The following is a 26,719-nucleotide window of genomic DNA, read 5'->3' on the forward strand; positions in this document are numbered from 1 at the left end:
CAGCAGCAGAGTGCAGTTTCCAAAACACAGAATGCTGAGTCATCGCCCGCTGCCTTCCTGGGAAGGGGAATTATTCATTCATTTTAAACGCTGCCTCTGCACACCATGCCGCTGGGATTGGCGCTCCGTGAGTGTTTTACCTTCCGTCTCAATGATATTGCCTTACAGTGAATATTTGTGGAGGCTGTACTGTCCCACGGTGGGTCGGGGACTCAGGGGGTGGGGTGGAAATGTGTTTAAAGAGCTGTCCCCATGGTTACAATGGCCTGGAGTGAAGCCGCTTCTGCAGCTCCTGAACTGTCCCAATGTCACCCTGAAACCGGGCTAAAACCCTCATCTCAACATCGTAATATCTAATTCCTGGTTTGAACTGAGCGGGAGACGATGTTATTAGAGTCTGGTTGTACCAGAGGGAGATTAGAGAGGGCGAGGTCTATTTATTATTTAAATTGGACTTTTTCCTCCAATTCAAGTTTGTAGAGATAGTGTGGTATCAGATTAATTTAATATATGTAATACTTTAAACCGAGTCAGTGTTACTTCTCCAAAATAAATTAGCTAGAAGTTTGTCAGAGTGTACACTTCCGATTGATAGGAAGTGAAGGAGAATGAACCTTCAATTTAATCGGATTTGGTGGGGGCTGGTCCCTCTATGCTGTGGCTACAGCCCCTTCGGAAGATGCAGTACACTACTCGCCACAAAATAACGACTTCGCATCTGTTCAGTTCATTTCTGAGGAAGGTGCTCTCTTGTTATTTCTGAGCAGGAGAGATGGGGGTGGGGCAGGGAGACAGGATAATGACTGGCGTCCCCACTGCCCAACCACCAACCTGGCAGGGAGAGGCGAGGAAATCAGCATCACCAGGTTATATCAGCCCTGACTCATGGATGTGATGACAAATGGGAGGGTTTGTGAATAACGTTGGAAATGCAGTCAAATGATAAACTAATATAAGTCAATCCCTGTTCCGTACCTACACCGGCCCTAAACCCCCACCTCTTCCTCCGTTACATTGATGACTGGATCAGCGCCGCCTCGTGCTCCCAAGAGGAGCTTGAACAATTCATCCACTTCAGCAACACCTTCCACCCTGACCTCAAGTTCACCTGGACCATCTCCAACACATGCCTCACCCTCCTGGACCTCTCTGTCTCCATCTCAGGCAACCACCTAGAAACTGATGTCCATTTCAAGCCCACCTCCTCCCACCCACTCTCCTGCAAAAATTCCATCCCCTAACCCCAATTCCTTCGCCTCCGCCGCATCTGCTCCCACGATGAGGCATTCCGCTCCCGTACATCTCAGACCATCAAGAACCGCAACTTCCCCCCTGCAGTGGTCGAGGACAACCTCGATGGTGTCTCCCGCACCTCATCCCTCACACCCCACCCCTGCAATAACCGCCAAAAGAGAATCCCCCTCGTCCTCACATACCACCCCATCAACCTCCGGATCCAACGCATCATCCTCCGACACTTCCGCCATCTGCAATCCAACCCCACCACCAAAGACGTTTTTCCATCCCCACCCCTGTCTGCTTTCTGGAGGGACCACTCTCTCCGGGACTCCCTTGTCCGCTCCACACTCCCCTCCAACCCCACCACACCCGGCACCTTCCCCTGCAACTGCGGGAAGTGTTACACTTGCCCTCATACCTCACCCCTCACCCCTATCCCAGGCCCCAAGATGACTTTCTATATTAAGCAGATGTTCACCTGCACGTCTGCCAATGTGGTATACTGCATCCACTGTACCCGGTGTGGCTTCCTCTACATTGGGGAAACCAAGCGGAGGCTTGGAGACCGCTTTGCAGAGCATCTATGCTCGGTTCGCAATAAACGACTGCACCTCCCAGTCGCGAACCATTTCAACTCCCCTTCGTATTCCTTAGACATGACCATCCTGGGCCTCCTGCAGTGCCACAACAATGCCACCCGAAGGCTGCATGAACAGCAACTCATATTCCGCTTGGGAACCCTGCAGCCCACTGGTATCAATGTGGATTTCACAAGCTTCAAAATCTCCCCTCCCCCCACTGCATCCCAAAACCAGCCCAGCACGTCCCCGCATCCCTAACCTGTTCTTCCTCTCACCTATCCCCTCCTCCCATCTCAAGTCACACCCCCATTTCCTACCTCCTAGCCTCATCCTGCCCCCTTGACCTGTCTGTCCTCCCCAGACTGATCTATCCCCTCTCTACCTCCCCACCTACATTCACATCTACTGGCTCCATCACCGCCTCTTTAACTTGTTTGCCTCCTCTCCACCTATCTTCTCCTCTATCCATCTTAGATCCGCCTCCCCCTCTCTCCCGATTTATTTCAGGACCCTCTCCCCCTCCCCCGTTTCTGATGAAGGCTCTAGGCCCGAAATGTCAGCTTTTGTGCTCCTAAGATGCTGCTTGGCCTGCTGTGTTCATCCAGCTCCACACCTTGCTGTCTCAGATTCTCCAGCATCTGCAGTTCCCATTACCTCTGATAAAGTTTTCTTAGTAGTTTTATTTTAAGAAACGCTGTGCTCCAATTCTAGTCAACATGCAGTGTAACAAATTGTCAGCTCAAACTTCCAGAATCATGTATCTTTGGAAATCGCTACCTCAGGACTGTAAAAGCTCAGTTTTTGAGCATGAGAGAGAGATTTCTAAATACAAGGAAGTCTGCTATAACCTGATAGTTGCGTTCCTGTGCAACAAAAATAAATCACTCAAAAACTTAACACAGAGGATAGCACAGTTTGAATAAAAGTTTGATTCACATCTAATAATTAGATAAAAATAAATTTAACTCCTTATCTTTGAAGAAATGTCAAGATGACTTGATGGGGACGGAGGTTTTGAGGTTACTCTGTTGGTAATGCAGGGGCTAAGGAACATCATCACCATCACTATCGCCTTCAAGTGCAGTTGTGTTTGCCGTGCTGGGGTGAAAAACAGTTAATCCAGAAGTGAGTGGCTGTGGCTCATTGTCTTCTGGCTGGTTCTTGGGGGTTGACTTAAAAAATATGTTCAGTTTTTGCTGCTTTTGCCTTTTTTCTTCTTTCATGAAGAAGCTATTCACAGGGGGCCAAATAAGACCTTATTCCATGAACTGCTACCTTGCAGCATTCTGCATGATAGAAGATAAAACAGAAGTGGAAATCTCTTATGGTGCTGCATCCCGGACTTTTTCGTCTTCATCTCCAGTTTCCACTTCTCCCTCAGCGACAATTTGTTGTAGATCATCCTCACTCTTCTTCAAATCCAACTTGCTTTGTAAGAACAACACAACGTTCTTTGATTCTTGGGAGCTCCTCTGATGAAGAAAATGTTTTAAAATCTTGAAAAAAATCTGGGAGAAGCTTCTGCCAAACTACATACAAACAGTCCTTATGCCTTCACGATAATGTCAATTGCATTCATGATGTTAAAGTTCTTCCAAAATTGAAGAACACTGTCTTTATCCCCCTCAGTGGCTGCAATCAGTCTCTCAAACGTGCGCCATAAATAATAAACTTTAAAAGCTGCTATTGCACCCTGGTCCACGGGCGATGGAGAGAGTTTGGGGTAGAAGTAGCACGTTGATGTTTTCAGAAAACTCACCAATGGTGGGAGCATAGCTTGGTACCGTATCCAGGATGAGCGGAATCCTGAAAAACATTTTTTTTCCTGCAATACTTCTAAAAACATCAACAATAGGGTCACCAATGGAATAGCATTACAGTTGACACAAGTTCACATTTTAGGAATAGTGTAGCCCTATTTGTCAGTTGCGTTATAGCCAATTTGCATTGCCAGAACATGAGTTATAGCAAAACACCCCTTTCCAGTCTCATTAAGGAATATGGACATAGTGTTGGATAAGAACCGTGAATTCAATTATTGTATTATTGTTATTTGTACTGTATTAATTATAGCATAACTGTTAGTGTATAGAATGATGGGGAAGGCTTGATGCATGGACTCCTGCTTATATATTCCTACATTCCTGATTGTTGCACTTGTAAGTGTTTGTTAAACATTAGATTAGTGTATTATAGATTCTTCAGAGGAAAGAGGTGGATTCATAGATGCCTGTATTGACTAATCAATTCCCCTGTGCTTCAAGAAAATGAGGGGGGTGAACAGTTTTGAAAAGCAATTTTTTTTTATTCATAGGATGAGGACATCGCTGGGTGGGCAGTATTTAATTTTCCATCCCTAATCGTCCAGAGGGCAGTTAAGAGTGAATCACATTGCTGTGGGTCTGGAGTCACACATAGGCCAAACCAGGTAAGGAGGGCAGTTTCCTTCACTAAAGGGCATTTGTGAACCAGAGGGATACTTTTTTTAACCCGACAATTGACAATGAATTCATGGTTCCAGATGTTTATTGAATTCAAATTCCACCATCTGCTGTGGCAAGGTTTGAACGCGGGTCCCCAGAGCATTTTCTGGGTCTCTGGATTAACAGTCCAGCAATAATACCACTAGGCTATTGCCTCCCCCTTTTTTGGGCGCGGCCTACTCCAGGTTCCATGGTAAATTGAGATAAGTAAGTGGTTAGGTCAGTTTAAAGTTGGTGTGAACTGGAGTCACTCATCGCCCAGATTTGAGTAAGGACTTTAATGAACCAAAACAGATCAGACAGCAGATTTGGAGAGAGAAGTAAAGTGAATAGCTTTCATCAGAGCTGAAAAAAGTTGGAGTTGTGATAGAGTTTAGATAGTAAGGAGATGGTAAGTTAAAGTCTAAAAATATTGGTGCCAGGTAGTTTAAATATCTGTTGCTTTCCAATGACAAAGGGTTGATGGTTGAGGCTGAGGGTTATGGGAACAGCAAAGGAGCAAGTTTGGAATTTAGAGCAAAGGTTTTCGAACTTTCGCAAGAAAGAAGAAGGATTCTAGGATGAAGCTGAGCCAACCATGATTAAAAAGGGAAGTTAAGAATCAGACTGAAAGAAATAAATGTACAATGTAGCAAAGTGTAGTAGTAAGCTGTTACAGAGACAGTAGGAACTGCCGATGCTGGAGAATCTGAGATAACACGGTGTGAAGCTGGATGAACACAGCAGATTTCTGAAGAAGAGTCTCGACACGAAACATCAAACTTTCCTGCTCCTCTGATGCTGTTTGGCCTGCTGTGTTCATCCAGCTTCACACCACGTTATCTGTAGTAGTAAGCTTAACGTTTGTCACTGGGAAAATGTGAATCTATTATAAAGGATGCAATAGCACAGCATTTAGAAAAATGATAGAATTAAGCAGAGTCAGCATGGCTTCATGAAGAGGAAGGCTGACAAATTTATTAGAATTCTTTGAGGATCTGTGATGCAAGATAGGTAACAGGAATCAGTAAATGTAATATTAGGATTTCTAGGAGGCATTTGATAAGGTACCGTACATTAGGCTACTTAATACAGTTAAGAGCTCATGGCCTTGGCAGTGTACTAGCATAGGTAGGGGATTAGTTAATTAATAGAAAACAGAGTTAGAATAAAGGTGTGTGTTCAGGGTGGTAACCTATGACTAATGCAGTGTTACAGGGATCAATGCTGCAGCCACAATTATTTACGATATAAATGACTTGAATGAGGGAAGTGGATGTACCATAGCCAAGTTTGTGGATGACAGAAATGTAGGTGAGTAGAGAAGTGGTGAAGACGACACAAATGCAGAAAGATATACACTGGTTAAGTGAGTGGGCAAAAACTTACTAGAATATAATATTGGAAAATGAGAGCTTATGCCCTTTGGCAGAGAAAACAAAGTTGAATACTATTTAAATGGAGAAAGACTGGAAAGCTGCAGCACAGTGGAATTCAGGAGTCCCTGTGCATAAGTTGCAAAAAGCCAGCATCCAAGTTCAACAGGTAATAGGGAAGGCAATTGAAGTGGAATATAAGAATGAAGAATGTTAAAATATAGGAAGGAGTAGGCCATTTGGTGCTCAAGTCTCCTCCTCCATTCAATATGATCGTGGGTGCTCATTCAACTCAGTTCCCTGCTTCATTTCCTGCTCCTAACCTTTGATCCCTTTAGCTCTAAAAGCTAAGACAACCATTCAATGTTTTGGCCTCAACCGCTTTCTATGGCAAAGAATACCCCAGACTCACCACTCTCTGCGTGAAGAAATTTCTCCTCATCTCAGTCCTAAAATGGGCAAAGAAACAGATGGCCTGTAAAAAATGGCTTTGGATTAGGGAATAAAGCAGGATCTGGCCACAGTAGACTGGGCACAGTTCCTTCGGGTAAGTCTAAAGGAAAGCAAATGGGGGGGCACTCAGAAAGGAGCTGGGGAGAATACAATCCAACATTGAGAGGGAAATGTAGAAGCAATAAATTCAGAGAACCCTGATGTCTAGGACGGTTCAGCTCTGCACAAAGAAGATTAGAGCTTTTAACAAGTCCAAAGCAAAGAATTCAGATGCGGTGCTGGAGAAATGCAGGAAGGAACTTAAGGTAGGAACTTAAGATAAGGAACTTAGCAATTAGAAGAGCAAAAAGAGGGCAGAAGAAAGGCCTTGTGAACAGAATTAGGGAGAGTGTTAACGTATTTTGTAAATACATTAAAGGGAAGAGGGTAACCAGAAGTAGGGTCTATTAGTGGTTCAAGGGACAACCAGCATGTGAAGCTGCAGGATATTGGAAGAATGTTGAATGAATACTTATATTCAGTTGTCACTCGGAAAAGGAGAATGTAAATGTGGAAATTAGGAAAAGGGGCTGTGTGGAAATTACACAGCCTGCAATAGGAAATGGGAAGGTACGAATCCTGTATTCTTAAACTGTGACCCCCTGGTTCTTCACCCCCTCGTCACTGGGAATGGCCCGCACCTTAGCCGGTTATATTTTCTTTATTCTTTATTCAGTAAGGGCGTCGCTGGCTAGGCGGCACTAATTGCCCATCCCGCAGTTAAGAGTTAACCACATTGCTGTGTGTCTGGAGTCACGTGTAGGCCAGACCAGGGAAGGAGGGCAGTTTCCTTCCCTAAAGGAAGGGAATTAGTAAACCGATGGGTTTTTCCCCAACAAGCAGCCAGGGATTCACAGTCCTCATTACATTCTTCTAACCAGATAATTATTGAATTCAAATTCCACCTTCTGCCATGGTGGGATTTGAACTCGGGTCCCCAGAACATTATCAGGTCTCTGAATTAATAGTCCAGCGATAATACTTCTGGGCCATTGCCTCCCCTGTACGTGCTATCACCCAGCTCAGCAAGTTCACTTTTCTTACTACTTTAGTTAAAGAAAGAAAGAATACCTTCAAATGGCCTGGCAGCTTCTGGTTCATGTGGGAAAGCTCCAACCAAAGATAAAGGAGAGAATTGAAAAGGAAGTTTCTGCTACTTCTTTGTATCCAAAGCCTGGCTCAAACAAAGATTTTCCTGTCCCAACTCTGGAATTTTAGCCCCCAGACACCCATGCGAGAAATAACAACTCCTGCATTTTTACTTAAGAGTTTTATACAATTGTGGATTTTGAACATAGAAGCAAATAGCGCTGGGTTTTAAAGAAAAAATCTTACCAAAATAAACACTGCTGTAAAAATTCAGCCTCACAAAGGGACTTTGTTTCACTGCTTACAAACAGAGTACAATAGTAAGAACCTGAATTGATTGTGTATACACAGTCTTTGTGAGACCACGTCTAGAATACTGCTTAATATTTTGCTCTCTTCTCACGTATGGAGGAATAAAAGAAGCATTCCTGAGGAGGTAATAAAATGTGAGGCTGGATGAACACAGCAGGCCAAGCAGCATCTCAGGAGCACAAAAGCTGACGTTTCGGGCCTAGACCCTTCATCAGAGAGGGGGATGGGGGGAGGGAACTGGAATAAATAGGGAGAGAGGGGGAGGCGGACCGAAGATGGAGAGTAAAGAAGATAGGTGGAGAGAGTGTAGGTGGGGAGGTAGGGAGGGGATAGGTCAGTCCAGGGAAGATGGACAGGTCAAGGAGGTGGGATGAGGTTAGTAGGTGGCTGGGGGTGCGGCTTGGGGTGGGAGGAAGGGATGGGTGAGAGGAAGAACAGGTTAGGGAGGCAGAGACAGGTTGGACTGGTTTTGGGATGCAGTGGGTGGGGGGGAAGAGCTGGGCTGGTTGTGTGGTGCAGTGGGGGGAGGGGACGAACTGGGCTGGTTTAGGGATGCAGTAGGAGAAGGGGAGATTTTGAAACTGGTGAAGTCCACATTGATACCATATAGCTGCAGGGTTCCCAGGCGGAATATGAGTTGCTGTTCCTCCAACCTTCGGGTGGCATCATTGTGGCAGTGCAGGAGGCCCATGATGGACATGTCATCTAGAGAATGGGAGGGGGAGTGGAAATGGTTTGCGACTGGGAGGTGCAGTTGTTTGTTGCGGACTGAGCGGAGGTGTTCTGCAAAGCGGTCCCCAAGCCTCCGCTTGGTTTCCCCAATGTAGAGGAAGCCGCACCGGGTACAGTGGATGCAGTATACCACATTGGCAGATGTGCAGGTGAACCTCTGCTTAATGTGGAATGTCATCTTGGGGCCTGGGATGGGGGTGAGGGAGGAGGTGTGGGGACAAATGTAGCATTTCCTGCGGTTGCAGGGGAAGGTGCCGGGTGTGGTGGGGTTGGAGGGTAGTGTGGAGCGAAGAAGGGAGTCACGGAGAGAGTGGTCTCTCCGGAAGGCTGACAGGGGAGGGGATGGAAAAATGTCTTGGGTGGTGGGGTCGGATTGTAAATGGCGGAAGTGTCGGAGGTGTCCTGAGGAGGTATGTGAGATTGATTCCTGAGTTGAACAGTTTCTGATGAGTAGTGGTTGAGCAGGTTGGACTGATACTCATTGGAATGTAGAAGAATGAGAGGTGACAGAAACATAGGTGGGACAGAAAGAGGCCTCTCAGCCCATTATTTCCTTGCCAGCTGAGAAATGAACCATCCATCCTGATCCCACTTTCCAATATTTGATCTGTTGTCTTGCATTTCTAGATGCATATCATTAGAAACCTTTTAAATGGTTTGAGGGGTTTTGCATCTATTTCGCGCAGTGAGTTCCAAATCCCTAATGCCTTCTGTATGAAAAATTGTTTTCTTGCTTCTGTTCGAAACATAGGAACAGGAGTAAGGCATCAGCCCTTCAAGTCTGCCTCACCATTTATTTCAATAATGGCTGAGTAAAGAGGGGGCAAGGGTTTGGTGGGGAGTGAGAAATGTTCTACCCACATTCACCCTGTCATGCCCTGTTTAAGAATTTTGAAAGTCTCATTGTGATCATCAATAACTCTTCAAAATTTGAGAAAATACAGGCTGATCTCTCATTCCTCACATCCACTTGTTCGCCCTTTCCTTTTAAGCCTTGATTCCCCTAACCTATAAATAGACACAAGGACTCTGTCCCATAGCTCTAGATGGTAAGGAGTTCCAAGGACTTTCAATCCTTTGACAGAAGAAACTCCCCCTCATCTCAGCCTTAAATGGGCACCCCTTTATTCTGAGACTATACCCTCTGGTCCTAGACTCTCCCATGAGGGGAAATATCCTCTCAGCATTTATCCTGTCAAGCCCCTCAAAAATCCTACATGTTTCAATGAGATCACATCTCATTCTTCTAAACTCTAGGAAATAGAATCCCGACTTGCTCAAAAGAGTTCTTTTATACCAGGGTTCATCTTTGTGTATTTTCTTTGAATTACCTCCAATAAAATTATACCTTTCCCGTCACTATACACTACCCCGTCATTATCCATATGCTTATCCTTAAATAAGGGAACCAAAACTGCTGTATACTCCAGATATGGTCTTACCAGCTCGATATACAGTTGCAGTAAGACTTCCTTACTCTTATGTCTGGAAAAGCACAGACAGCACCAGAGGAGCAGGAAAGCCAACAATTCATTCCACACACAACCATCCTCTCTGTGAACATTGTCCCTCAGGTCCCTTTTAAATCTTTCTCCTCTCACCTTAAAAATATACATCCTGGTTTTGAACTTTCCAACCCTAGGAAAAAGACCTTTACCATTCACCTTATCTACAACCCCCATGATTTTATAAACCTCTACAAGGTCAATTCAACCTCCTACATTCCAGTGGAGAAAGTCTCAGCCAATCCAGGCTGTTCTTATAACTCAGGGCCCAGCAACATTCTAGTAATTTTTTTCTGAATTCTCTCCAATTTAATAATATCCTTCTATAGAAGGGTGACCAGAGCTATACACAGTAATCTAGAAGATGCCCTACCAACATCCAGTACCAGGTCAACATGATTTCCCAACTCTTATGCTCAATGGTTTGAGCAATGAAAGCAAGTGTGCAAAACACCTTCTCAACCACATTGTCCATTTGTGATCCAAACTTCAAAGAATTATTTACCTAAGCAGGCCTCCTAAATTCTCATCCAAATTGTTTCTGTAAATTACAGTCAAAGGTGGGCCCAGCACTGGCCCTTGCAGAACATTGCCGGTCACAGGCCTCCAGTCTAATAAACAACACACCATCACCACCTCCTGTCTCCTACTGTCAAGCCAATTTTGTATCCAGTTGGCAAGCTCTCGCTGAATCCCATGTGATAACAAGTAAAACTCTTTGAAGATATTAGGGTTAAAAAGCAAGGCAGTATACAGAGTTAGTAAACACCAACTATGATACAATTGAACACCAGTTTTGAAAGACTGAGTGTCTACCTCTTGTTCCTATTAGCTTGGTGACAGAAAACATGTAATGCCTGACAGAAATAAACAATTAACAGAAAGATTAACTTCAGGTTCCCAAAGAACATAAATGAATTAAAGAAAATATTAACCCATATCTTTTGATGGTACAGAATTTGAATGTCACTGACGTACAACCCACGTTCACTCGTCAGACAATGCAGGGGTATTAATGTTGTGTTTGCTTTAGTTTGGCATTCTTTGCAAATTGAGAACAAGACGAACATCTTTCGTCAAAACTCTCTTTTGTAGCAATATTCAAACCCACATCTTAAAAATAAAACTGTACAGGGAATTCACCAGCTCCTGGAGGGAGTTCAGTGTGTACTTGACACTGAATGACCATGCAAGTAACAGACCTGGGACCTAGCTGAAGTAAACTTGCAGGAGGAAATGGATATGGGTGGTCACTCAACCATAATCTACAAAAATCTGTGATATGAGGGATAGCAGAACTAAATTGGGCTTACTGATAAATTAATGAGGATAAATTAGACATTCATTAAACCGTTGATTCAAATCAAATCTGAAAGAAACAGTGACCATTTTTGCCTCTGTGTCTGAAGTAGATGAATGATTATACATGAGCTCGCACTGAGACGTTTTCCTTACAGACAGGCAGTGAAAAAAATGTTCTTTTCACCCAGTCTCCTGAAACTGAACATGCTGCAGTTTTCAAGGATTTTTTTTGATCAGTATATTATGAAGTTTGTTACATTTGTATCAGTTTGTTATTAATATTACTGAAGATATGCATCCTTGGAATGATTGTGTAACCTTGTTGCCGGTACAGTAAGTGCATCTGGTTTGGCCTTGGTCATTGGAGGGCTAAGGGGAGGCACGCTTTCCCCTGGCACTTCAGTTGTTTCGGGGATAGGCTGCTGTGCACTGGCGATGCCTCTGTCCCTGAATCTTCCATTTATTTGATATCTGGCTCAAGAACTGTGGCTTGGAGAAAGGCTGTAGTCGTCAGGGATTTATTCGGGGTGAGGGCAATTCTTTTTCTTAAAGGCACAGATCTGTTTATTAATCTGGGAGCTATTAAACTGGCTGGGGTGGCAGGGTGGTGTGTTTGTGAGGTAAAACAACCTGTTCCTTTTATGATAATTTGCAAAGGTACCTGGGGCAAGGTGAGGAGAAGGTTTTATTTAAACAGTGAGTTGTCATAATCTGGATTACACTGCCTCAATAGACAATAGAACAAGATTTAAAGGGGAATTTCAAAAGGAAGCGTTTGGAGGGCTATGGGAGAAAAGAAACAATGCATTTCATTGATTACTCTTTCAAAGTACCAGCTTTAAGAACCAAACCTTGTGTTCTATAAAATTCTATGATTTGATCCTTAGAAGTACAAAGGAGGGGCAGATTATTAGAAATATAAAGCTTCAAAATTGAAGGGGAATGAGAATTGGAGAAGATTGTAAAAAAAAATTCAGGATTTAAAATTTAAATAGAGATGAATTAGGAGGATGGCAATGGCACAATAAGTAATTATTATTTTTATTTTCTTAAGATTATTGTATATTTATTCAAAGTGTAGAAACAGCAGTAATATTTATTGTTTTGTTGAAGTGACAGAGCTAAATCAGTTGACATTGTTCATGTAGGGAAGAAGAGTTGTTTTTCAAACGTGACCAAAGGTTAGTGCTATGAGGGGAAGGGGTAAATGTGGAGGGAATGAAAAAGTCAGCAGAATCCCTATAAATTCTATTAATTAATTGCAGCTTTGCCTGTGTCAGTTCCAGTGATCGTCCATGCATGTGCGTCAGTGCATGTCTATGTATGTGCGTAATTAACTCTTGTAATGCCCACATTTCATCATGTTCTAGTTTGTCATCTCAGTAGAGGTTTTGCTTGTTTCTGTGATGAAACATTTTGTTTCAGATAATGCATCTTGGAGAGGGAATAACAGAGCTCCTTAACTAAGGAAGGAGTGCGGCAAGGGTTCACTGTGTTAATTCTTAGCATGAGACATGTCCTTCAATGAGTGATTGAATTGAAATGAGCTTCTATTCTTTGGAGGTTTGTAGACTGCGGCTTGTTCTCATTGAACCCCAAAAAATTCATTGATTGTTTTTCGGGCTCTGTTTTCCCCAAGTGGAGAGTCAAGGACTCGGGATCACAGTCCCAGAGTAAGGAATCAGTCACTTAGGAGTAAGATGAAGAGAAATCTATTTTCTTGGAGGATTGTGAACCTTTGCAGTTACCTTCCCCCGAGGCTTGTGGATGCTTGGTTGTTTGGTGTGTTCAAGCTTGAGATCAAAAGATTTCTTTGACTATAAGGAAATTCAAGGATATGAGAATTGGATGGCATCAAAGTCAAACATCAGTCATAATGAATGTCAGTGTAGAGTGGAGGAGCTCAATGTCCTGTTGTGTATCTGTCTCAGTTGTTATAAGTATATGACTTCAATGCCTGGTCTCTGCAGAGGTGGGTGTGCTTTCATACATGATCCTGTTGTTGACCTCAGCATCTTAGAGGGGAAAAAGAACTCCTATTTTGATTATAATCAAGTGACACACCCCTACTGGAGGGAGGGAGGGTATCCATGATTGATCATGTTTTGTGATTTGGTCTGTGTGTGCTCAATTGGTCAAATGGTCACTGGAGTGGGAGTCCCACCATGTTTATTTTCTCTCTCTGATCTCGAAAGTTGAGTTTTGTTCCGGGGTCTATAAATCACTTCATCAGAGGGGATCTTGAGGGGACTTACCAGCCCTACAATGGTAATATTTTTCTTTTTGTTGAAGCTACCAGTGAGAATAGTTCAGCACATCTCCACTTAACAAATTATTATTTATTTTCGAGTAATATTGGCAATGTTGTGAACTCATCAATACCTATACAGCAATTTCTAAGCGATTGTTAAACTTGGGAAATCTCTGTAGCTGGTCAGGGTAAGGGAATAGAGTTAAAACATGTTTTTGGAACCAACAGAAAAAAACCTGGCTCGATATTTGTGTTCTGCCTGACCCAGGGAATGCTTGCTGGTTGCTGGACACCCAGGATAGAAAAGTGACTTATTCTTAGAGTTAATAATCATAAATAGTCCAATTTTCATTTGTTCACTCTTGGTACCCCTCATCAACTCAACACTTGACCTACTTTGTTTGTCTTCTCTTTTGTTTTTTGAAGGAGAGCTTTGGCAACGGGACAGACAACGTTAGAGGTCTTCTGAGTAATCAACGAACCCAACCCTTACCATGGCATTGATCATCCACATATTGGCTGCTGTTTTTGGAATGGGGTCCTGGATAGCGATCAACGGCCTCTGGGTGGAATTACCTCTCATTGTGCCAGAAATACCCGAGGGCTGGTACCTCCCTTCCTACCTCACCATCATCATCCAGTTTGCTAATGTGGGGCCTTTGTTTGTCACATTGATGCACAAGTTCTCACCCAGAAAGCTGAATGAGCCCAGTGTGATCTATGCTATTGTCAGCTTAGGCATTGTGGCTTCCTTCCTATTGCCTTTCTTCTGGAAAGTGACAAGTGTGTTTGCTGGTGCAGTGCGCAGCGTGGCACTCCTGGCCTTGGCATTTTTCCTCTCGCTGGTGGACTGTACATCTTCTGTGACCTTCCTGCCCTTCATGACCCGCCTGAAGCCCAAGTATCTGACCAGCTATTTCACCGGGGAGGGCCTCAGCGGACTGGTCCCAGGCCTTGTCGCATTAGGCCAGGGTGTCGGAGTCGTTAGCTGCGTCAACTCCACGAAAAGCACAACTAGCAATGTGTCATCAAATGTGACTGGTGACAGCAGCAACAATTACAGTGTTGTAGCTCACTACCAGCCAGCCAACTTCCCACCAGAGGTTTTCTTCTTTTTCCTCAGCGGCGTCATGGCGCTTTGCTTGGTGGCGTTTATTCTCCTCAACTACCTCCCACAGTCCCGTCACCAGCGAGCAACCAGCAAATACATTAAACAGACAGAGGCGGCCAATGGAGGGGCGGAGTTGAACAAAATGGAGGTAGCGGAGCAGAGGCCCATGATCAGCCCTTCAGACAGTCAGCATGAAGCCAAGGTGAAAGTCACTTTTGGGACTGGGAAGTACTCCTGCTGGGAGATGGTCCTGATCTTCCTAGCCCTGGGATGGGTGAACGCACTGACCAATGCTGTCCTGCCTTCTGTCCAGTCCTACTCATGTCTACCATATGGGAATTTGGCCTATCATTTGTCTGCTGCCCTTGGAGCCATGGCCAACCCCCTGGCCTGTTTTATTGCCATGTTCTACACAAACAGGTAAGCTGCTGTTCCTGTTAACATCTGTATTGCAATACACGCTACACCAGTTCCATCTTGAGATGGGAAGCATTAAGAGTCCTGCACTATCTATTGGTGCAGAATCATACCTTGCCCAGGCAGGCCCCCTCTGCTGAATTTTACAATATTGTTTTGTGGCTGTTCCTGTTGTTAGCTCACAAAAGACCAGATTTATTGATGAATTTCCAAAAATCCCATTTTAGTGCACGGGATCTGGGCTGCAAATGTTCAAAGCTAATGGGCAGGAAAGCCCTGCCTAGTCCATCGATAGAGTTTCACCACCACAACACCGGGAGCATCCTGCTGTAGGAAGGATATTATTAAACTGGAGAGGGTTCAGATGAAATTTACTAGGCTGTTGTCAGACATAGAAGGTTTGAGTTACGAAGAAAGCTTGGCTAGGTCGGAACTTTTTTTCACGGGAGCATTGGAGGTTGAGAAGTGACCTTCTAGAAGTTTACAAAATCATGAGGGACGCAGATAGGGTTAATGGTATGTGTCTTTTCCCTAGGATGGAGGATTTCAAGTCTCAGGGACATATTTTAAAAGTGAGAGGAGAGAGATTTAGAAAGGACTGGGGCATTATTTTTTACAGAGATTGGTTTATGTATGGAATGAACTTTCTGAGGAAGTCATGGAAGGGGCACAGTTACAACATTTAAAATACACTTAGATAAATACGTGAATTGGAAAGGTTTGGTGTAATATGGGCCAGGAACAGGGAAGTGGGACCAGTTTATTTTGGGATTATGTTTGGCATGGGCGGGTTGGGCCGAAGAGGCTGTTTCGGTGCTGTATGACACTGACTCTACAAGTGGACATTTGCTACCTGCTAACTGACAGTGTTTCCCCAACACTCACCCATCCTCCCCCACCCCCTTGGTATTGAAGCCATGAAATCCTTTGTTAGAGGCATAAAAATTTCAGATCCAAGGAATTTCAGACCCAAAGAAAGAAATGATCTGGAAAACCCATCTCTGGCCCTTTTCATTCGTCCAAGCATTAGCTCATATTGACCGGTCAGACATTAATTGTTAATTCAGTGTGTTTTAAGAACCACTTCCTAAGGTGACTGAAGAACAAGAATTGAGGAAAGGAATATTTGTTTTAAACTCATGTCATTCTCATCCAGCCTCTCCTGCTGGCCCATGAGGAGTGCAGCAAAAGGCACTTCACCTGTAGAGCCAGCTGTTTACTTGCCTTTCACCGCCATATTTCTTGAAGCTTAGCCAACAGAAATGGCAGTGATTTTGTCTAAATCAGACTTCTAATTGCACTGCGAGAGCCTGATTTTAAAAATGTCAATATGATGACCTGAGGAACATTCGCAGGCCATGAAACCCACCGAGAAAGTGAAATATTCACTGATTTTAAATTCTTAATCACACTGCCCTCCTATCCCTTCCCTAACCTCATCTTGGAGGGTTTATCTAAGCCGTTCTTTCACACAAATAACTGTATTAACATTGCTGTGCTAATAACAGGCTTGTTTCTGTGCTGCCCGCTGTGACAATGCTGTTCCTCCTCCATGAGAGGGCAGCAACCATGCGCTGCAAGGCATCAAAGCTCGTGATTGCCATCCTCTGGTAGTAACTGGAACTGCAGGTCATTTTGACGTCTCCTACGCCTTACTTCCATGGGGCTGGTGTGTGCAGATATGACAGTAGTCATTAGTCAAGGGTAAAGTCACCATAGTCCTGCCAGACCACAGGACTGGAAGTGCAGCCATTACAGAGGGAGATGATGGGGACAGTTTAAGCTTGGGTCACCACTCCTCTGATGAGGGCAGAGGTTCTACGCCACACTGACCAGCAGGACAATTGCGTATAGTTGGATATGACCTGTTTTTACTGTTACGTCCCTGTTTGAAGAAATGAATATATTATGAAGAGCATGGCTAAATGATTCGGTGTTTTGATTCTGTGCATGAGGTTGTTCTTGATCCGATTGTTTGATTTGATTTATTGTCTCTTGTGTATGTAAATACAGTGAAAAGCTTTGTTTCTGAGCAGTACAGGCAGATCGTTGTAAGCAAAGGTGTAGAGATCAAAAAGACTTAACAGGTTACATCGCACAGGGCTTGCGTCAGGCGAGATCAATGTGAGCAAGATTAGCATTATTTGAGGGTAGAGAGTCCATTCTTCAGTCTAGTAATGGCCAAGAAGAAGCTGTTCCTCAAACTGCGTGTGCATGTGCTCAGGCTTACGTATTTTCTGTCAGACTGAAAAGATTGTAGGAGAGCATTACCGGGGTGTGGTGGGTCTTTGATGATGTTGAGCACATTTCTGCGGCTGTGAACTGTGTAAGTGGAGCCCATGGATGGAAGGTTGGCCTCTCTGATGGTCTGGGCTGTGCACACCACCTTCTGTAGTTTCTTACAGTCCTGGGCAGAGCAGTTGCTGTACCAGGCGTTATGTACCCAGACAGCATGCTTTCAATGGGGCATCTGTAGAAGTTGGTGAGGGACCTTATGGACACGCCAAATTTCCTGAACCGCCTGACAGAGAAGAGGTGTTGTTGTGCCTTCTTCACTGTCACATTTTTGTGGCAAAACCAGGACAGGTTGTCCATTATTTCCACTCCGAGGAACTTGATGCTGTGCGCCCTCTCAATCTCAGCTCCATTGATGTAGACAGGGCCATGTTTTCCTCCTCTCTGAAGTCTGTAGGTTTGCCGATGTTGAGAGGAAGGTTGTTTTCACTGCACCAAGTCACCGAAACCTCTATTGCCCTTCTGTATTTTGACACATTGTTGTTAGGTATCAGTCCCGCTATGGAGGTGTCGTCAGCGGACCTGTAGATGGCGTTCATTCAGAGTTAGGTGGCACAGTTGTGGGTGTATAGTGAGTACAATAGGGGGCTAAAAACACATCCTCGGGGGGACTCCAGTTACTTTGGAGGAGATGCAGTTACCTATCCTCACTGATTGCAGTCTGTGGGTCAGAAAGCAGAGGGTGCATCCTCAAGACCTAGCTGTCAGAGTTTTGAGATCAGTCTGCAGGGGATAATGGTGTTGAAAATGGAATCAATGAACAGGAGTCTGATGTAGGTGTCTTTGTTATCCAGATATTCCAGCGATGAGCGCAGGGCTAGGGATATGGCATCCGCTGTGGACCTGTTACATTGGTAGGCAAACTGTGGGGGCTCAAGGCAGGCTGGAGTTGCTGTGGGCCATGACCAGCACTTCATTACTATAAATGGATGATAGCCATTTAGGTACATTGCGTGTGCTTTCTTAGGTAGAGGAAAGATGACGGTATTCTTAAAGCAGGTGGGGACTTTAACTTGTAGGAGAGAGAGGTTGAAGATTTTGGTGAATACCTCTGCCAGCTGGTCCGCACAGGATCTGTGTATTTGGCCAGGATCACCGTCCGGGCCCATCGCTTTCCTTGGGTTGACTCCCAGGAAAACCGGTCTGATGCATGCAGTGGTGACAGAGGGAACGGGTGTGTCCGGGGCTGTTGGGCGGACATCATCACACCCGCTGGCATTCTGCTCAAACCCAAGATAGGAAGCATTGAGCGTGCGAGGGAGACATGTGCCTTTGTCTGCCATCTTGCTCCACTTCATTTTGAATCTCCTAATGTTGTTTAGGCCTCGCTGTAGGCAGCGGGAGTCTATTTGGTAGGTTTGGGCCTCTAACTTGGTCCGGTACTGCCTCTTAGCCTCCCTGATGGCTTTGTGGGAGGGTCATACCTGGATTTCTTGCATTAGTCTGGGTCACCCGATCTGAGTGCTGCACCCCTGGATTTCAGTAAGGAGTGGATTTCCTGGTTCATCCAAGGTTTTCGGTTGGGGAACACCAGGATTGACTGCTTTGGTACACCATCCTCTGCGCATTTGCACATGAAATCCATGATGGTGGTAACCTACCTGTGGGGTTTTCTAATGAGTACCTCAACATGGTCCAGTCCATCGACGCAGTCATCGAGACGGTCATCCGCAGCCTCGGACCAGCATTGTACTTCCTTCTGTGCGGAATCGTCCTGTTTCAGCTCCTGCTGGTGAGCTGGGAGGAGGGACACAGTGCTGTGGTCTGAATTTCTGAAGTGTGAGTGCGGGGCATGGATCTGTAGGTGTCTTTAATGGTGTCTACTCCATGCTCTTGCCTTTATTTGAGATTCCCTGACCGGAAGAAATAATTTCTCTGTGTTGACGTTGAGTCCGAAACATTTTAACCTCTTCGATCAAATCACCCCTCAACCCCTTCTCATGATTTAGCCCTTGAATAATTCTTATCATCGTAATGTGCTACAATGATGGCACAGCCAGCGATACCCACATCCCATGACCAAATGTATCTTTTTTAAAAACAATTTTCCCTGCACCCACTCCAAAACTTTCTATGTTCCTGAGTTGTAGGGTCTAAGGTGGATGCAGTTAGTCCAGCTGGAGTCGGACCAACGCACTCTGTAATTGAGCACCCCTCTCCTTCTGCATTGCTTACTCTCTCCAGCCTAAAGATCAGGTGACTCCAGAGTCCTTGAATTCATTCAGTGAAAGTAGGATGTTTTTAGTCAAAACTGTTCTCTGCAAAAACACTTCCATCCTCCCTGGACTGATCTATCTCCCCTCTAACTCCCCACCTACACTCACCTTTACTGGCTCCATCCCTGCCTCTTTAACCAGTCTGTCTCCTCTCCACCTAACTTCTCCTCTATCCATCTTCTATCCGCCTCCCCCTCTCTCCCTATTTATTTCAGAACCCCCTTCCCCTCCCACATTTCTGAAGAAGGGTCTAGGCCCAAAACGTCAGCTTTTCTGCTCCTGTGATGCTGCCTGGCCTGCTGTGTCCATCCAGCTCCACACCTTGTTATCTCTGGAACCCCAAAATAATAGAATGTGATCACCTGATCTTCATGTGGGATGTCAAGACTCCTCCTGACAGGAAGGACAGATACTGCTTGGAGCTGAGTACCCCAGTGCAGATTGGCAGACAACAGACTGCCATCCACTTCTCCCAGTTTTTGAATTTTTTTACAGGATGTGGGTGATGCTGGCTGGCACGTATTGTCCATTCCTAATTGCTCAAGGACATTTGAGAATCAACCACACTGCCTTGGGTCTTGAGTCACATGTCGTCCAGAACAGCAGTTTCCTTCCCCAAAGGACATTAGTGAACCAGAGGGGTTTTTCAAACAATCCACAACAGTTTCATTGCCACCATTAGACTCCTAATTCCAGATTTTTGAAAATAAATTGATTTCAAATTCCATCATTTGCCTTGACAGGATTTGAACCTGGACTCCTGGACATCAGGAACGAAAACAGAAGTTGCCAGAAAAGCTCAGCAGGCCTGGCAGCATCTGTGAAGGAAAAAACAGAGTTAATGTTTCGGGTCCGGCAACCCTTCCTCAGAACCTAGACATCAGGCTAGATTTCTGGATGAACCGCCTACTAAAAATACCACGAGACTAATACCTCCCTGAGAATGCTGTGACTGTCTCACTGGGTTATGTTATTGATCTGTATTTTTCCCTTTCAGATCGCTGAGGTTTATGGGATTTCTGACATTAGCTGGTACTGGCATGGGATCCTACATCATGGTCATGGCAGTCCTGAGCCCATGCCCCTGGCTGGTTCAGACTCAGGCTGGCAGTGTCCTCATAGTGAGTTATGTTTTACAATAATTTTGAAGTTCTGAAACTCCTGAAATCAGAAGAGAAACATGTTGCATTTTTTACAGCTCCTTTTACCGCCACAAAACAGTGAACAACAAATGGTATTTCTTTTATAGAAGGGTCGTCACTTTGGAATGTAGAACATAGAACATAGAACAATACAGCGCAGAACAGGCCCTTCGGCCCTCGATGTTGTGCCGACCTGTGAACTAATCTAAGCCCCTCCCCCTACACTATCCCATCATCATCCATATGCTTATCCAAGGACTGTTTAAATGCCCCTAATGTGGCTGAGTTCACTACATTGGCAGGCAGGGCGTTCCACGCCCTTACCACTCTCTGAGTAAAGAACCTGCCTCTGAATCGGTCTTCAATCTATCACCCCTCAATTTGTAGCTGTGCCCCCTCGTACAAACTGAAGTCATCATCCTCGGAAAAAGACTCTCACTGTCCACCCTATCTAATCCTCTGATCATCTTGTATATCTCTATTAAATCCCCTCTTAGCCTCCTCCTCTCCAATAAGAGCAAACCCAAGTCCCTCAGCCTTTCTTCATAGGGCCTGCGCTCCAGACCAGGCAACATCCTGGTAAATCTCCTCTGCACCTTTTCCAATGCTTCCACATCCTTCCTGTAATGGGGCGACCAGAACTGCACGCAATATTCCAAGTGAGGCCTCACAAGACAGTTACTTTATCATTTTACTGCAAACATTTGCTTTCCTGAAGAAAGCATTTTTTGCAGTCTCTGAGGCTTAACGATATTCCTCAGCTGTCGGAGCTCCTTAGCTTGGGCCTTTGCATTTGGACTGAAAATAAATACTTGACCACTTCTTCGCTTTGCTCCAGTAAAACTCCATTATAGATTTCAGTTGCCATTTATGCAGATTAATAATCTCTGAACTGAACATTCAATATTGTCTTAATCCAATTATGTGACTGTTTGTTGTAATAAAACAAAAGATTGCAGTTGCTGGAAATCTGAAATAAAAACAGGAAGTGATGGAGAAGCTCAGCAGGTCTGGCAGCACTTGTGGAGAGAGAAACAGAGCAAATATTTTGAGTTCAGGACTCCTACTTGGTGGGCGTTTGTTATTGAGTTCATTTTGATGTTTGCTGCTTGATGGTGTAAGCTTGTGTTTTGATATGGCCTCTCTCCCTACGCTCCAGACCCTCTGACACTGGCTGAGGAAAACTTCCAAGGGTGGGGCACGTCAATGACAGTGACCATGCTGTGTTTCTTCCTGCATTTTCTGCTCAATGGTCAGACAAGTGGCCACTGCGGGAATGACTCTGACTGTGATTAGATACCTGAAGGACTGCAGAGTACAAGAATTCACTGAGCATAACAGCTTATTTGGTGTAGAGACTGAGGGAAGAAAATTGGGAAGATGCCTGAGTGAGAAAAAAATTTACAGTCAATGAGAAGAAGAAGAGTAGTGAAAAGAGCTAGAAGAGATTGGTGCAGATCCATAAGACCATAAGATACAGGAGCAGAATGAGGCCATTCAGCCTTTTTAAGTCTGCTCTACCATTTGATCATGGCTGATATATTTCTCAATGCCATTCTCCTGTTTTCTCTCCATATTCACAGGAAGCTGGTCTCAGCATGATTCAGCTGGAGTCCATCCCGTTGGGACAGCTCCCTCCTTTCCCAATAGTGATGCCATTGTCCTACAACTTTGAATCCATTTCTCCCACACCAATCTTTGAGCCATGCACTGACTGTTTGATTTGCTGAACCTCTGCCCGTTTGTTTGCAGAATACCTAGTGCGGTAACAGCCCCTTTGGCCCAACAAGTCCACAGTAACCCTCAGAGCATCCCAGTCAGACCTAAGCCCCTATAACCCACCAAACCTACACAACCTTGAACCCAATGGGAAATTTTAGCATGGCCAATAGCATGTCCACCTAGCCTGTACATCTTTGACCTGTGGGAGAAACCGGAGGAAACTCTCAGACACGGGGAGAATGTGCAAACTCCACACAGACAATCGCCTGAGGGTGGAATTGAACCTGGGTCCCTGACACTGTGAAGCAGCAGTGCTAACCACTGAGCCACCGTGCCACCCTCAGTTAGCTGAGAGATTATTACCTTTATGTTTCTGCTTTTCAATTTAGCCTCTAGCTGCTCATATTCCCTCAGCAGAACCTCCTTCCATCTATATTGCTGGTACGAACATGGGCCATGACAGCTGGATCTTTCCCCTCCCACTCCAAGTTCCTCTGCAGCCCAGATGAGATATCCTGAACCCAGGCACCAGGCAGGCAACACAGCCTTTGGGCTCTCAATCCTGATCACGGAGAACAGTGTCTATCTGCGATTACAGCTACATTTCTTTATACTCTCCCCTCTTGAATGGCTCACAGTACCAAGGTGCCATGATCAGTTTGCTCATCCTCCCAACAGCTCCTGTTCTCACCCATACAGGGAACAAGAATCCCAAACTTGTTAAACATACTCAAGTGCTAAGGCTCTGTCAGTATACTCCCTGACTGCCTCTACCTGCCTTGCTCATAGTCACACACCTTGCTGTCCCTGATCACTGAGCAAATTCAAAGTAGTTAATCTAACAGGTGTGACTGCCTCCTAAAACATTACGTCCAGGTAACTCTCCCGTTCCCTGTTGTGTCGCAGTGTTCAAAGTTCAGACTCCAGCTTATCGGCTCCGATCCGGAGTTCCTCAAGAAACCAAAACTTGCTCCAGATGTGATCATACTGAACCACAATGCGATCCGCCAGCTCTCACATCATGGCCTGACCCTGCATCTCCAATTTATATACTTAGCTCTTAATTTGTTTCTTTTTTAAATTTCCTACTGGTCTTTTTATTTTGTCTTTTAATCTGTTAATATTTCTCCTATTTGCCTCCAAACCGAAAGTACCTATAAAGCCAAATTAGGAGCTATTATCAACCGATGAAATTACAGTTTTCCTGTGATGTTACTCTTTCTTTCGTGTTGGGCCCCCAATCCTGGGTTTTAATTTATCCAAACCATCTCTTTCCCTCTGCACCAAATTCCCATGCTGCCTACAAAATCCCCAAACTACATAGTCACTTGGGCTGCGTCTCACTCCCAATATGATGTCCCAGTCCTGACCATGTGAAGCTTACCGACCTAAGTGGCATATGGTGATACTCGCTGGGCCGTTATTGTCACAGTCTGGCTGAAGGAACTTGTAGCCAGTTGGGAGGTTTCAGTTAAAAGCCGAAAGAACTGCAGAAGCTGTAAATCAGGAACAAAACCAGAAGTTGCTGGAAGAGCTCAGCAGGTCTGGCAGCATCTGTGAAGAAAAGAAATCAGAGTTAACCGTTTCGGGTCCAGTGACCCTTCCTCAGAGCTGATTGTTGAGGAACACTCACTGGATCTGGAATGTTATCTCTGATTTTGTGTTCCTTCAAACCTTGTGAACTTTTCCAGCAACCTCTGTTTTTTGACATACCGAGAAACTCTTCTATGCAGCAAATGTTTGGATTTGAAGGTACTGCCAGAAAAAGTGCTGGAGTCGGGGTGATTGAGGCTTTCAAGGGGAATTGGATTATTATCTGAGAAATGAAAACATGCAGTGGTTTGGAAAGATGGGGAGGGGATGGTGCTTCTTCAGAGAGCCAGTGCAGAGAGAATGGGCTGAATGGCTTCCTCCTGAGTTGTAACCATTCTATCTGATTCTGTGGATACCCTCCTTTGAAGTGTTTTGAAATGTTTTACCATCTTAAAGGTGCTGTAGAAATGCAAGATTTTGTCATCAATGAGAGGACTTAGGAACAAAAACAGAAGTTGCTGGACAAGCTCAGCAGGTCTGGCAGCATCTGCAGAGAGAAAATCAGAGTTAACCATTTCGAGTCCGGTGACCCTTCCCCAGAATAGCTCAGCAGGAATAGGAAGTGTCACTGGACCCAAAACTTGAACTCTGATTTTCTCTCCACAGATGTTGACAGACCTGCTGAGCTTTTCCAGCAATTTCTGATTTTGTTTCTGATTTACGGCATCTGCAGTTCTCTCGGTCTTATTTTTTACAGAGCACTTGGGAAGGCAATTTAACACCTGGTCTGACAAATGGCAATTTTGCCAGTGTAAAACACACACTGGGAGTTTTAGCCTGGATTACATGCTCGAGTCTCTAGAGTGGGGCTTGTATGTAGAGTCTCCTGCTTTGGGGTAGGGCACCAAGCCACAGCTGATAACATGCTATGCTGTAAGTCTAACTGGCATTACTCCTTGTCTTCCTGTCAGGTCTTGTCGTGGATCCTATTTGTTGGAACGCTCTCGTACGTGAAGGTGATAATTGGCATCATTCTGCGTGATGAAGGTCACAGTGCCCTCGTCTGGTGTGGAGCAGTGGTGCAGCTGGGCTCCATGTTGGGGGCACTCACCATGTTCCCTCTGGTCAGCATCTACAACCTGTTCCAATCTGGGGACCCATGCAACACCAAGTGCTTTCTGTGACTAGCACCTACAGACTAACGGCAAATTAAAACGAAAGGATAACAATAGGTCAGAGATTAAGGAGAACCTACAACCCGTTTTCTAGTACCATGGGAAGATTGCAGTTTAGAATTCAGCTAAGCTTTTGTCTCAAGTATTTGCCATCCCTAGGTAACAGTAGAATTTACCCAGGTTGGAAGGATTTCTCCCAGTATTATGTAATAATTTCAGAGGTGAGAGTGGAGATCAGCAGGAGCCTCAGAGATACAATAATTTGCTCCCTTCATGTCAGCATATCTGGAAAGGATGGCAACCGAAGTGATACATTATTCTTGGCGGGGTTTAATTATCAGAGAAGATTTGAATTCAAGTTGGTTGCTTTGTTCAACTCGTGGAATGCTAGTTCTTCTGTTTCTGTGGAGGGGAAGTGAAGTTAAATGGACAAGTGTGTGACGAGGGAAGGATGGAATCAGTGGAAGAATCTTTGTGGGACCATTCTCTTTGGGCAAAAATGGAACGTATTCTGCTCATATTATGATGCTGCACATTTTTAAAACATAAAATTAAATAAGATAAACTGTACCTTCTGCTGCCCTGGTCTCTGATTTATAGCTTTCTGTTGCCTTTATCCCAAATCTGTCATTTATATATCAAGAAATATTTAATGACTCATCCTCTGGTGCTAGCTTTTGGTTATTTTAATTAAATACTTGACAGATTTTATTTCAAACTGGCTTGGTGTACAAAATATTATACAATAAAGTATCTGTCAAGAGCATTTGGAATGTTTGCTGTGGTTCAATTTGAAGCGATGTTTTGTGTTTGATTCATAGAAAAATTTCCCCCTTCTCAGTGAGTACAAAGTGTTTTGCTCCTTTCCTTTGAGCCTTATAGATCCAGAACCTTTGAAAGACCACCCACAGAAGTATACAGATGTAGAAAAGCAGCAGTGAAAGGTGAAAGAGCACCACATTCCGAGACCGTGCAGTCACATGCAACAACCATCTACGACTTCACCTCAATCTGCCATGGGAAATTGATGCCAAAGGGAGGCAATTGCCCTTAATTTATTTTAAAAGAAAGGGTGACTTCTATCTGAGCATTTCTGGAAAGTAAAAAGAAATTGTAATTTTCTAGCACCTTTCGAGGAATAGGTTTCTCAAAAGAGTTTATAACCAGTTAAATACGTTTGAAGAAGGCCAGTGTGGGAATGTCGGAAATAAGGCAGTCGGCATGATAATGATGAGATTGTCTCTTTAAGTGATACTTGTTGAAGGATAACCTTGTAGAGGTCTACACAATCAACAGGGGCATGGATAGGGTGAATACCAAAGTTTTTTTCCTGGGGTTGGGCAAGCCCAAAGCTAGAGAGCATAACTTTAAGGTGAGTGGGGAAAAATTTAAAAAGGATCTGTGTGGTAACTTTTTCACAGAGGACAGTGCGTGTATGGAACGATCTGCCAGAGGAAGTGGTGCAGGCTGGTACAATGACAACATTTAAAAGGCATTGGGTTGGGTACGTGAATAGGAAGGATTTAGAGGGATATGGGCCAAATGCTGGTCAATGGGATTAGATCAGATTGGGATGCCAGCTCGGCATGGATGAGTTGGACTGAAGGGTCTATTTCCATGCTGTATGAATTTGTGACTGTGTTGGACAGGACACCAGAGAAAAATCACCTGCACTTCTCCAATTATCGTGTAATGGATTTGTTTATATCCCTCCAAGAGGTTAGAAACTGCCTTGGTTTAGCCGCATTTAGGAAGAAAAGACACTTT

The 26,719-nt window shown here is 44.5% G+C and overlaps 1 protein-coding gene across 4 annotated transcripts; it reads left to right on the forward strand.

The window, feature by feature from the left end:
* si:ch73-196l6.5 (riboflavin transporter 2) lies at nt 1–25,718 on the forward strand. 4 transcript variants are annotated; one of them, XM_048558907.2, is made up of 5 exons: nt 3–127; nt 4,135–4,248; nt 13,768–14,872; nt 20,378–20,501; nt 24,749–25,718. In XM_048558907.2, exons 3-5 carry the CDS (start codon nt 13,836–13,838, stop codon nt 24,959–24,961), a joined length of 1,374 nt encoding a protein of 457 aa, XP_048414864.1. In that variant the 5' UTR covers nt 3–127; nt 4,135–4,248; nt 13,768–13,835; the 3' UTR covers nt 24,962–25,718. The 4 variants fall into 4 exon arrangements, with proteins under 4 accessions (XP_048414874.1, XP_048414864.1, XP_048414884.1 ...); XM_048558917.2 differs by lacking the exon at nt 4,135–4,248 and having other exon boundaries at nt 1–127; XM_048558927.2 differs by lacking the exons at nt 3–127; nt 4,135–4,248 and adding an exon at nt 11,502–11,617.
* The last annotated feature ends 1,001 nt before the right edge of the window (nt 25,719–26,719 follow it).

The sequence above is a fragment of the Stegostoma tigrinum genome, chromosome 2, assembly GCF_030684315.1.
Source record: "Stegostoma tigrinum isolate sSteTig4 chromosome 2, sSteTig4.hap1, whole genome shotgun sequence".
NCBI classification, from domain to species: domain Eukaryota; kingdom Metazoa; phylum Chordata; class Chondrichthyes; order Orectolobiformes; family Stegostomatidae; genus Stegostoma; species Stegostoma tigrinum.

Coding starts and splice junctions, on each gene's coding strand:
- si:ch73-196l6.5 (XM_048558917.2), top strand. CDS start 13,836: ATGGCATTGATCATCCACATATTGGCTGCTGTTTTTGGAATGGGGTCC. Junction 14,873..20,377: donor GCCATGTTCTACACAAACAG/GTAAGCTGCTGT, acceptor TTTCCCTTTCAG/ATCGCTGAGGTTTATGGGAT. Junction 20,502..24,748: donor AGGCTGGCAGTGTCCTCATA/GTGAGTTATGTT, acceptor TCTTCCTGTCAG/GTCTTGTCGTGGATCCTATT.